The 12,893-nt window shown below is 46.1% G+C and overlaps 1 protein-coding gene across 17 annotated transcripts in view; it reads left to right on the top strand.

The window, feature by feature from the left end:
* EPB41L2 (erythrocyte membrane protein band 4.1 like 2) overlaps window positions 1–12,893 on the top strand; it is a 375,724-nt gene that overhangs the window by 242,606 nt on the left and 120,225 nt on the right. For all 17 annotated transcript variants that reach the window (XM_082250108.1, XM_082250106.1, XM_082250105.1 and 14 more), the window contains one exon: window positions 3,744–3,962. In XM_082250108.1, coding sequence (XP_082106234.1) covers window positions 3,744–3,962 — 219 coding nt within the window. The remainder of the gene's footprint in view (window positions 1–3,743; window positions 3,963–12,893) is intronic.

The raw sequence follows: 12,893 nt of genomic DNA, 5'->3' as shown, positions 1-12,893 counted from the left end.
GTCGGAGTCTGTGATTCCTACGCTGTTGAAGGCTAGGAAATCTACTTCAAAGAAGGTTTATCATCGAGTTTGGAAGGCGAACATTACTTGGTGTGAGTCGTGGGGGGTTTCTCCCCGCTGCTTTTCCGTGTCTCGCTTGTTGGAGTCTCTAAAATTTGGTGCAGATCAATGTTTGGCTCTGGACACCATCAAGGGCCAGATTTCCGCCTTGGCTATTTTTTTCCAAAGGCTGTGCAGGGAGTTGGCCATCTGGCTCCTCTGGTGCAATCCCTGGTACCTCTGTGGGGTCTCAATTTAGTTCTGTCGTTGCTTCAAAGGCCTCTCTTTGAAAATATTTGAGAAATTCCTCTGCGCACTCTTTTGCAGAAGGTGGCTTTCTTAGTAGCTATTACTTCCGCACGTCACGTGCCGGAGTTGGCTGTGTTGTCCTGTCGGTCACCTTACTTGGTGATTCATAGGAACAAAGTGGTGTTACAACCCTGTCAGGCGTTCCTTCTGAAGGTTGTCTCAGGGTTTCATTTGAATGAGGACATTGTGCTACCCTCCTTATGTCCTAGGCCTAAACATCCTAAGGAAATTGCCTTACATTCCTTAGATGTGTTAAGAGCGATTCGGATTTACTTGGTGGTGACTGAACTGATTACGAAATCCGATTCTTTATTTGTTGTTATGGATGGACCTTGTAAGGGGCAGGCCACATCTGCTGCGACCATTTCCAAGTGGATTAGGCAGACGGTGGTGCAGGCCTACTCCTTTAAGGGTCAGGTTCTTCCTTTCCTTGTTAAAGTGCATTCTACGAGGGCACTTAGTGCCTCATGGGCCTTCCGTCATCAGGCGTCAGTGGTTCAGGTGTGCAAGGGGGCCACTTGGTTGTCTGTACACTAGAGCTGCACGATTCTGGCAAAAATGAGAATCACGATTTTTTTGCTTGGAATAAAGATCACGATTCACTCACGATTCTCAGCACCACGTATATTTATACATTTTTTTTTTTTTTTTTTAGGGCTTACATTTTCTGCACATAACACTACCTTTTCAGCATTTTTACTTGTGAATTATCAATATAATAATAATTAATGAAATTATTATTTTCATTATATATATATATATATATATATATATATATATATTACAATAAATTATTATTATATTGATAATTCACAAGTAAAAATGCTGAAAAGGTAGTGTTATGTGCAGAAAATGTAATCCCTAAAAAAAAAGTAAAAAAAAAAAAATTTATATTATAATGAAAAAAAAAATGTATGTATGTGTATATATATATATATATATATATATATATATATATATATATATATATATATATATATATATATATATATATATATATATATATATATATATATATATATATATTCATTCATTACAATATACATTTAATTATTTATTTTTTAGGGTTTTCCCCTCTCTCCCCCCCTCCTCTGTCCTTGATTACCTCATGGAAAGCTCATCATGCAATAATTTTCTCGGACCCGTGAACACATAGGACTGTGTCACTTCCGGGGACAGAGCAGGCGGGGCTGAGGTGGGACGGAAGACACCGTTGCGTCATCTGCAGACTTGAATTGAGGAGGCGTGACGGAGGTGCGGCCTGCCGCGTCATCTGCAGAGTGCTCAATGGAGGAGGCGTGACGGAGGTGCGGCCGTGAAATAACCCCACCCCCAGAATCGCCGATATTCGTGATGGAGATCGCATAGGGGGGTGAATCGAGATCGCGATCCCAGAACGATTAATCGTGCAGCTCTACTGTACACACATTCACAAAGTTTTATAAAGTGGATGTACTTGCATCTTTGGATGCAGTGTTTGGCCGCAAAGTTTTGCAGGCTGTGGTTGCGGAGGCTTCCGCTTCTTGAGGGTGAAAATTTTTTCTGATGCTGAGCTTCAGTTGTTCCTAGTTGAGCTCCAGTTTTTACCTGGTTGGCTATGTTTAGCCTTGTTGGGAATTCTGCGTTTGCTGTGTCTTTTCCCACCCCTCATGTTGCACTGCTTTGGGACATCCCATTGGTCTGAAGACTTAAAGCTGTGCCTGTCGGTGAACGAAAGAGAAAACTGGATTTTTGTCATGCGGTAAAATCCTTTTTCTCTGAGGTTCACTGACAGACACAGCACCCGCCCCTCTTTTCGGGTTGAATTATTTGTCCTTCTGACACTGCTTGTTACTAACTGGAAGTCCTACAGCAGGAAGTGATGGTATACTCTCTGGGACCTGACCCAGGGGCGTAACCAAAAAGGTTTCCGTCTAATCCTACTCCTAGAGAGCAAGAGCATAAGCCCAATGGTCTGAAGACTTGAAACTATGTCTGTCAGTGAACCTCAGAGAAAATGATTTTACGGGAAGACAAAAGTCCGGTTTTTGCTGCATTAAATGTTGTGGCTGCATTACCGTAATTTTCAGATTAGTGATCTGCCCAGTAACACACCACCTGTGTTATGGTGCCTACACTCTGGATGTAGGGTCAACAGAGATAGGACTAGATGTGCTAGAAGATGGAAGCCAAACTCCAGCCAACACCTTATAAGCAGTTACAGCAACAGTTGTATTCCTTTTAGGATAAAGTTTTTTTTTTCATAAATAAAATCTGATTATTGTAAGCAACCCTGTAACTGCTACACCTGTAGAGCAGCATGTTCTGTTGAAAAACATCAAACTTGCTGGCAGGATTACCAGGTGAAAAAAAGGAAACAAGACCTAAAAATGAAATCGAATGCAGCCATCACATGTAAGACTTAACAAACTGCAATATAATAAAGGTTTTATTTTGGGGTTAATACCGCTTTATGCCTGTCCATGGAATATTCTGAAAACCTTTTTTTGCTGTGTTGCCATGGGGAGAATCAAGCAATATAGAAGGAATATTAAAGTGATACTAAACACATTGTTTAGTTTACATTTTTCCTTCCATTTCTGTATATGGATGATGGCACTGTTCTTATTTTAATAAAATAAGAAGTACCTTTTTCCTAATTGATATACAGCTGTCACATGACCCTGATCTTTCCTAGCCTGACTGCAGGGAAACATAAGCAGGAGGAGCCTCTAGACATGTTTAAAATAAATAGCCTTCGGAATACAGAGTAAAAATAAGTAACTAATATCGGTTTTAAATTGTCATACAAATGTATATATTTGAAATCCTATCTTATGTTTTGACAATAACATGGTATGGGGGAATTTCTGCCAGTCACAGGCTGTGTCATGCCCCTCCAGTCTGTGTCTTAGAATAAGAGGGAGGTAAAGCCTCCATTGATCTACATGTAATATCCTGCCCCCATTGTGTTTACCTGGTTAGTGGGTATGGAGGAGTGGGCTGCCATTTACCATTGTGTATGTATACGCCCATATATGTGACTCTATATTTACATGGACTGCTCAAATGTTATAGGGAGGAAATGTTCAGTGTAGAAACTCAGTGAAAATTGAGCATGTGCACAGTTGCCACCACTGCTTTACAAAATCCCTAGCTGCATTGGGGACTTGTACAGAAGGAGGAGACAACCACAGGAACAACCACGTTTTTTTGCAGAATACAGAAAACAAATGTCATAGAGTGTGGAACAGCATGTAATACACCATTTATTGATCATTTTTATGATGTGGGTTTTGTGACACTTTAAGACTAAATCTAAAATGTGCTCCTTCAGTGTTGCTTTGCTACTTTAGTAAAGGTGTGCATTAAACATTTTGGAAGGTTCATGATCAGTTTGTTAATTTTTTTGACAGATATTACCTGTGCCTTCAGCTGCGTCAGGACATTGCTTCAGGACGTCTGCCATGTTCATTTGTGACGCATGCTCTTCTTGGTTCGTTCACACTTCAGGCTGAGGTCGGAGACTATGATGCAGAGGAGCATAGCGCTGACTATATCAGTGACTTTCAGTTTGCACCCAATCAGACAAAAGAACTGGAAGACAAAGTTATGGAACTGCATAAAACACACAGGTCGGTTTATATCCATTAAGATGTGCAATTAAAATGTACAGTGCTTCTCATAAGAATTGTCTGCCTTCTCCCCCCCCCCCCCCCAGCAGTCAAAATGTGAATGTGAGCAATGTAGACAAATATAATATGAGATGCATATAAAAATAGCAGCTTTACTATGCTGATTTACCAAATTTAGGAGAATGCCATTTCTTACAAATGTAGCTTCAAAGTCCTAAATAGGAAGAGGCTAATTTTTGCCTTTAGAATCACTTAAATGTTGCTTTGATGTTATACATCAGGGGTAATTAATTAGAATTCAAGGAGGTCCGGTCGCTAAAATTTTCTTTGGGCCGAGGTCCGAATCTGAAGTCTGTGCTATGACTCAGAAAGATGGGCAAAACAAAACGTGTCCATCAGCGTTGCTCTTAACATAAAATATGCCCATTTGAGTGCCCCTTAACATAAAATGTGTCTATCAGCGTGACCCTTAGCATAAAATTTGCCCATCAGCGTGACCCTTAACATAAAATAAGGGGCACGCTGATGGGCACATTTTATGTTAAGGGGCACTCTGATGGGCACATTTTATGTTAGGGGGCACGCTGATGGGCACATTTTATGTTAGGGTGCACGCTGATGGGCACATTTTGTAAGGGGGCACACTGATGGGCAAAACAAAACGTGTCCATTAGTGTTGCTCTTAACATAAAATATGCCCATTAGAGTGCCCCTTAACATAAAATGTGGCCATCAGAGTGCCCCCTAGCATAAAATGTGCCCATCGGCGTGACCCTTAGCATAAAATTTGCCCATCAGCATGCCCCCAGCATAAAATGTGCCCATCGGCGTGCCCCTTAACATAAAATATGCCCATCAGCGTGACCCTTAACATAAAATAAGGGGAACGCTGATTGTCACATTTTATGTTAGGGGGCACTCTGATGGCCACATTTTATGTTAGGGGGCACTTTGATGGCCACATTTTATGTTAGGGGGCATTCTGATGGGCACATTTTATGTTAGGGGGCACTTTGATGGGCACATTTTATGTTAGGGGGCATTCTAATGGGACCATTTTATGTTAAGGGGCACGCTGATGGGCAAAACAAAACGTGTCTATCAGTGTTGCTCTTAACATTAAATATGCCCATTAGAGTGTCCCTTAACATAAAATATGCCCATTAGAGTGCCCTTTAACATAAAATATGCCCATTAGAGTGCCCCTTAACATAAAATGTGCCCATCAGCGTGACCCTTAACATAAAATAAGGCGCAAGCTGATGGGTACATTTTATCTTAGGGGGCACTCTAATAGGCATATTTTATTTTATGGGGCACTCTAATGGACACAAATGTGTGCCCCTTAACAAAATATGCCCATCAGTCTGTATTTTATAAAACTGTGCCCCACATACCTTTGGGAGCGAAAAATGTGGGAGCCAGGAGCAGCGAACATCAGGGGGGCAGGGCGTGCATGTGATGTCCCGCGGCTAGGCTGAGTGTGAGAGTCAGGAGCCGCAGTTAGGAGCAGGGGGGCGGGGCACGCACGTGACGTCACGCCCCAACTCGCGGCTGGCTGGGAGGGAGCCGAAGAAAGAAGCAGGGGGCGGGGCGCACACACGGACTGTCACTGGTTGCTGGGACACCCGCGGTCCCAGCAAACCAATGATTACTTACGGTGGCGGCCTGACGGGTCCGGGCGGAAGCCTCGTGCGGGCCGCTCCTGGACCGCGGGCCGCCATTTAGTGACGGCTGTTATACATGATGATATCACAAATGATATGTTCTGAATTTTATTTTTTTTCTAAGAAGGAAACACTCTAGTTTTTTTGAAGAGTGCAGAAAGTAGAAACGCACTTCATGCTTTGTGCTCCTTAACAACATGTTTTAAGATAGTGTGTAGAGCTGAAAAGGAATGCATTTGACTGAATCCTAGTGTTCATCAACCCAGTCTATAGTTTAAGTAGATCTTAACATTCTAAAATATTGAAACTCTAATGCAAACAGTTTTTACATTATAGGAATTACCTTGTCCTCAAAGCTGACCACCTGTCTCCTGATCTAATAAATCCCACAAGATGGCTACCTGGGACATTTTGAATCTCCCTCTATGCTAACAGTTGACATCCTTTTTTTTTTTTTTTAATTAAATGTAAAGATATCTGAATGTAGGAAACCTGGTAGAAAATTATCTTTCAGACCATAATACATTTTTCTGTCTTTTAGAGGTCCAAACTTTCTACTCCTTACATTGGGGGTCAACTTACTTAAAGAGGAAGTAAACCCTCCAAAAAAAAAGTGAAAAAAAAAAACCTGTAAAGACAAAGGCATAATGAGCTAGTATGCATCGCATACTAGCTCATTATGAAGTACTTAACTAATTCCTGGATCGCGTCTTCCGGCCATCTGATTGGATGCGCGATTACATCACTCCCGCGCAATGCGCGCAGGAGCCGCCGTTCACGGCAAAGGGCTCTGAAGGAACGGCACGGGTGGCCGTTCCTTCAGAGCGCATGCACCGATGACATCATCAGCTGCATGCACTGTAAATATCTCCTAAACGGTGCATGTTTAGGAGATATTTATAGCACCTATAGGTAAGCCTTAATATAGGCTTACCTATAGGTAAAAGTATTTAAAGTGGGTTTACAACCACTTTAATATAAGGGGGCCTCAAGTATGGACTTTGAGTTTGCCAAAGGGCTACATATAATATGCAGTCAAAGTAATTCCACAGAATGCTGTCAGGGACTGCAGACATACTGCAGGAAATAGTCTGTGACTGCAAACATTATATAGGAGTTGTTGGAGAACCGGGAGCATGCTGCCGGAGAGAGTCTTAGACTTGGAGACAAAAGCTACTGCTGTTACAGCTGATGTGTTACAACATATCAGTGCTCTCACAGTTGTGACACCATAACCGATTCCTGTCCGGCCTATAGTCAAATGATGGCTGGGCAGAAGCGCTCTTGTTCTGGGTGGACATCATATAACGTGTCCTCCCAGAACGCGCCTAATGTGTGCCCCAAGGCGAGATCTATCTTCTGCTTTGTCTACTGGACACAGTGAATCACAGATCAGTGTACCAGCCCACTGCCGGTATCATGTGATCGCTGGGGCAAATCACAGCAGATCACATGACAATTGTACACAATGAAAGCTTTCATTCCCACCATTCATTGTGTACTATTGTGATCTCTGCAATTGGTCACAGTGATCACATGGTACAGACAGGGCCTATCACAGCCCATTTGTACCAGTTGTTTAGCTGTGGCCAATCAATCTATGGTAACACTGTGTTGCTCTTCTCACAGTATGAAAAAAAAAAAGTGAAAAATAATAAAAAAAATTAGGAAAGAATTTACATTTAATTATTTTTTTAAGAATTGTGTCTTCAGTCAGGGTCCCTGATCACCATTCCGCCAGTTATATGATAACGCTCTTCTCCACTGGTGACAGTATGTAAAAAAAAAAAAGAGAATAGGGAAAAACCTTTTCTCTTACGTTCATTGATGGACACAGTTCCGGACACAGTTCCTGATCTTAACCATTTGGTTATTCCGCCCCCCCCTACAGCAGTAGGACACTAGGCAGAAAAAATAATCTGGCTAGCATATGGGCAGTCCCAGGGGGTATACTCCCTCTCTCTGCTATAGATACTCAGTTTTTTTCTGCCTAGTCAGGAGTAAGGACCTAGTTCCTTGCTGGGATCTCTGGTCCTGCCAAATGTTTTCTTTTTAGATAGAACTTTTTTTCTCCTGGTTTTCCCCGTGAGATCTACAATCAACTGCCGGACTGGGTGACGGGCTGGATAATCTAGATCCCGTGGTCACCCCAGTCTGGCCAGCGAGCGCCCGCAGACCTCAGCTTCATGCTAGGTCGGTTGCGACATAGCCCCACCAGAAGGGGGCTGGCCTGCGGGTTAAACGCCTGGCGAGGTCGCATACAACCGGGTCTCAGGGCGAGTTTCAGCATTCCTCCTGACCAACAGCCCCCCCCCCCCCATTTCGATTGGCGAGGGGTTCAGTCTGGAGCGGTGCCCACCTGGTTCCTGGTATGGTGAATAGCTGTCCCCCCCTCTCCCCCTGGAGGGTTTTGGGGTGGACGCGGGCCCATCAGGACAGTGTGACCCCCGGGTTCCCCTCCTTTTCATCAGACACCCCCTTTCATCTGTCCCCCATCCTACCCCCCTCCACATATGCTTGGACCGTGTAGGTGGTCTGGTCCACCTACTGGGGTAGGGGCAGGGCGCTATGCTGGCGATGGGGGCCTGAGGGGTGCGCCGCTGGCGACCGACCCGATCATTAGCAGTGGGGGGGGGGGGTTTACCTTGTGGGGGCTCCTGCCAGGGCCCCCGGCCTGCCTGTGCCTGTCTTTGAGGCCTAGGTATCCCTCCTGGGTCCCTGGAGGCCTCGTGGTGCCGCCATTTTTTCTGTAGCCTGTGTGTTTCTTTGTACAGTGGCCATTTTGCGGTGGTTTGCCATTGCAAATGGCAGCAATGACAGTGGAGCCTTGTGGGCGGTGGGAGCCCCTCCGCATCCCCTGGTGCTGACTCCTGGATCTTTTCACTTGCTGATCGCCACAGTTGAATCGCAGATTATCCTGATGGCTGCAGGTGCCTGTTTCTGATGGGTGCTGAGTCTGGTGGGATTCTTTCCCTCTCTGCTGAGGATCGCTTGGTGCTTGTGCCTGGCGACCGGGTGGTGCTTCCAGATCGGTGGGAGTTTTCCCCTTTGCAGTGTTTTACACTTTTTGTGAAGTCCCCCTGGTGACTCATGGAGTCTTTAGAGCACATCTCACCATCTGATCCCCTCTCTAAAGCTGCAGGTCCCTCCTGGGACCCAACCATCCATCCATGCACTGACGGCGGTCCTGGAGTCCTTTGTGTCTCGGGTGAAAGTGGCTTTAGGGTCACGGGCTAGCAAAAAGCGCCCCCTGTCTTCCCCCTGCTTCCTCTGTCTCATCAGATCCTGAATCTGATTTGGCTGCCACGAACGTGGGTCACCCTGTTGGGTCTGCAACCACGCGCCCGGAATCTTCTGATAGTGAGGATGATTCCTCCACATCTGCAAGAGCGCATGAAAAGGCGCTGGTGGAAGCACTGATTGTATCTGTGCGTGAGACCTTGAAGATGGAGAACGCAGCTGCGATGGAGGCACAGGTTCCCTTTTGAAACTCACAAGCCATCCAGAGCGGCAAATGGGTTTCCTTTGCCCTGCTGTTTTGACAAAATTGTTGCTAAAGAGTGGGGAACGACCAAAGCGTCCCCTTGGGGTCCCCAAAACCATTGATTTACCCCAATGAGGAGTCTTATTAAGAAGTGGACTATTCCACCAGTGGTGGACCCTCTCAGTTTCCAGATTGAACAAGGCAATCCTGATTCCGGTTGGAGAGTCCCCTGCCTTTAAGGATCTGGCTGACAAGAAGGCAGAGGCTGTGGCCCACAAAATGTACACTCTGGCAGGTTCGGCACTGAGGCCGGTATTTGCCATTGCTCTGGTGTCGCAAACTGACCGAGTGGGCTAAGCTTTTACGCCATGTCCTGGAGGGAGAACAGCTCCCCCCCTGCCTTTTCTGAGCTGGCGGACCAGCTGGTCCAGATGCTGCTGTTTATTTGTGATGCCTCTTAGCTTGTCTTTTAGCTCAAATGCTGGTCTGCGGACCAGACTTCTAAAAAGGCCTTGACTGATTTTGCCTTTTAAGGACATTGCCTGTTTGGAGCTACCCTGGATGACATCATTAAAGGACTTAAAGGGGGAAAGAGTACCTTTCTTCCGCAGGCTACTAAAGGCAAGGAACCTCGTTGTAGACGTGGGCCGTCCTTCTCGGCTCATAAGAAGTTTTTCATCCCTCAAGTCGACTGACGAGGGCTCGAAGCCTTTCAGGGCCTCCTCTGGAGGATCCAAACAAGCCTGGTCTGGCAAGCAGAGATCGGGCTTCTCCAGACCCGCAGACAAGGCTCCTTCAGCATGAAGGTGCGCCCTCACCCATATCGGGGGAGAGGGGGCGTCTTCGCTGGTTTCCGGACCTGTGAACTTCCCTGGTACAAGACAAGTGGGTCCACGAAGTCATTCGGTCCGGCTACAAGATCGAGATTCACTCTTGTTCCCCGGCAAGGTTCTTTTCAAGAGGCGATTGTCCCAGTTCCGACTTAGGAATGTTTTTAGAGTTTTTACTTAAACCTGTTTACAGTTCCCAGGAAGGAAGGCAAGGCAAGCCAAATCCTGGACCTCAAGGCGCTGAACTGCTTTGTGCAGGTGCAGAAGTTCAGAATGGAATCCATTCGCACGGTGGTGGCATCCCTGCGTCAGGGGGATTTTCTTGCATCTATCAACATCAAAGATGCTTACCTTTACATTCTAATATCTGCTGTGTCACCAGCACTTCCTCTGCTTTGCCGTGGGAGAGAAGCATTATCAGTTGGTGGCGTTACCCTTTGGTTTCGCTTCTGCTCCTCGAGGCTTCACAAAAGTGTTAACCCCGATGCTAGCTTTGTTACGCCATCGGAGGATCGCGGTACTGGGCTACTTTGGCGACCTCCTTCTGCGAGCGGAGTCTCCTACTGCTCTGATGGAAAACCTGGAAATCGCTAAATGAGCTCTGTGGAAGTTCGGCTGGATTCTGAATTTTCAGAAGTCTGCTCTGGTTCCGTCCACAAGCTGGACTATCTGGGTCTGACTCTGGACTCGGCCTTAGCCAGAGTACTCCTTACTCTGGACAAACTCCAGACACGGCAGGCTGCAATTCCTCTCCTTTTGATCAGATGGTCATCCCTCCGGACTTGCATGCGTGTGCTGGGCCTGATGGTGTCTATTATTCGAGGCAGTTCCAATTGCACAGTTCTTTACGAGGTCCCTGCAATGAGAGATTCTGGCCAATCTGAGCCGGGGAACGAAGGAGCCTGTGATATGGGGACTTTGTTCTCCGGTGCTTCGTCTGGGAAAAATCCTTCCTTCCTCTTGTTTTGGACAGTGATCACCATGGATGCCAGCTTGTCTGGCTGGGAAGGCATCTTCGGCAAACATTCTGCTGAGGAGATCTGGACACTGGAAGAGTCCAGACTACCGATCAATGTCTTGGAACGCCGAGCGATCAGACTGTGTCTGGATCATTTAACAGATCGTCTTCCAGGATGTCCAGTGCACATTCAATCGGATAATGCCATGGCCATGACTTATGTCAATCCCCAGGGGGGTACAAGAAGTTTCCTTGCGGCTTTAGAGGTAGCCGCGTTCTAAGGTTGGCAGACCGTTTCGTTCCAGCCCTTGCCGCGGTACACATTCCCAGGGCGGAAAACTGGCAGGCGGATTACCTCTGTTGGCAGGCCTTGGACTAAGGGGAGTGGTCCCTTCATCCGGAGGTGTTTCATCAATTGTGTCTCCAGTGGGGCATCCCCTAGGCGGATCTGTTGGCATCTCGACTCAACAGAAAGGTGCAGAGGTTTGTGGCTCGGTCACGTGATCCTCTGGCAGACGCCACAGACGCGCTGGTGGCCCCCCATGGGGTCAGTATCATCTGATTTACGCCTTCCCTCCTCTTAAGTTTCTGCCAAGACTTCTACGAAGGATCGAGGCAGAAGGGATTCCGGTCATCTTAGTGGCTCCAAAATTGCCTCGCCGGGCTTGGTACGCCGGTCTGGTGCGGCTGGTTGCCGACGTTCCTTGGAGGCTTCCTCCCAGGGAGGATCCGCTGTCCCAAGTACGAATCCTCCATCCTGCTTTACAGTCGCTGGCTTTGACAGCTTGGCTGTTGAACACCAGATGCTGAAGGATAAGAGGCTTATCTAAGTCGGTGATTCCTATGCCATTAAAAGCTAGGAAATCTACTTCTAGTAAGATCTACCATCGTGCGTGGAAAATGTAAATTGCGTGGTGTGAGTCTCTTGAAGTTCATCCTCGCTCCTTCTCAGTGGCTCGGATCTTACATAGTTACATAGTAGTTGAGGTTGAATAAAGACCACAGTCCATCCAGTTCAACCTCTGTAGGTGTGTGTGGATGTATTCATTTCCCATACCCCTGAATGTTTTGATCCTGGAAATGTATGTCCAAGAGTCTTTTAAAAGTAGCCATACTGCCCGCAGTTACCACCATTTGTGGAATAGAGTTCACAATCTTATTGACCTCACTGTAAAAAAACCCTTGCGTAGCCTGAGGTTAAATCACTTCTCCTCTAGTCGCATTGTATGGCCTTGTGTCCTCTTACATTCCTTGCGACTGAATAGTTTTTTTTTCTATGCTGAGATTACCGTTGAGGTATTTGTAAATCACTATCATGTCCCCTCTCAGGCGTTTCTTAAGGGAGAATAAATCAAGCGCTTGTAAACGCTCCTCATTTTTGAGGTCCTCCAATCCCCTAACTAGCTTAGTTGTTTTTGTTTGGACTCTTTCCAGTTCCAGCACATCCTTTCTGAGGATCGGTGACCAGAACTGAACAGAGTATTCCAGATGTGGCCGAACCAGAGTTTTATAAAGTGGTAGGATTATAGGTAGAAACAAGGACAAAAAAATGGGACTTTGAATGAGGTCAACTAGACATGAGAATTTATTAACCTCCCTGGCGGTATGAATTTTTCAGATTTTAGGTGCTGAAAGCGGTACCATTATTTTGTAATTCTTAAGGATGAGCAGCTCAAACCAACTATTTACATATGATTTTTTTTTTACTGTGCTTCTTTTTTACTGTGCTTCTGTGTTCTTTATAACCAATTTTCCCTTTTAAGCTGCGCGCATGCGTGGCCGCGCAGTCTAATTGACGGTCAGGAGCAGCACAAATTCAGACCGCGCAGCCGCGTGAAGATGGTGAAGGTAGTGAGCAGTGCGCCCCGAGAGCCCGCCTATTGTGTGACAATAGCTAATGAAAATTTGCTATTGTCACACGGATCCTCCTCCTGGCCAATCGGGGAGCAGGAGATGGAAGCCAGGGCACAGCATCGGGCAGAAGATCCGGCC

This window comes from Pelophylax lessonae (genome assembly GCF_965119305.1).
Source record: "Pelophylax lessonae genome assembly, chromosome: 3".
NCBI classification, from domain to species: Eukaryota; Metazoa; Chordata; class Amphibia; order Anura; family Ranidae; genus Pelophylax; species Pelophylax lessonae.
Note: the sequence above shows the minus strand (reverse complement) of the source record. Positions and strands in the feature narration are given on the sequence as shown.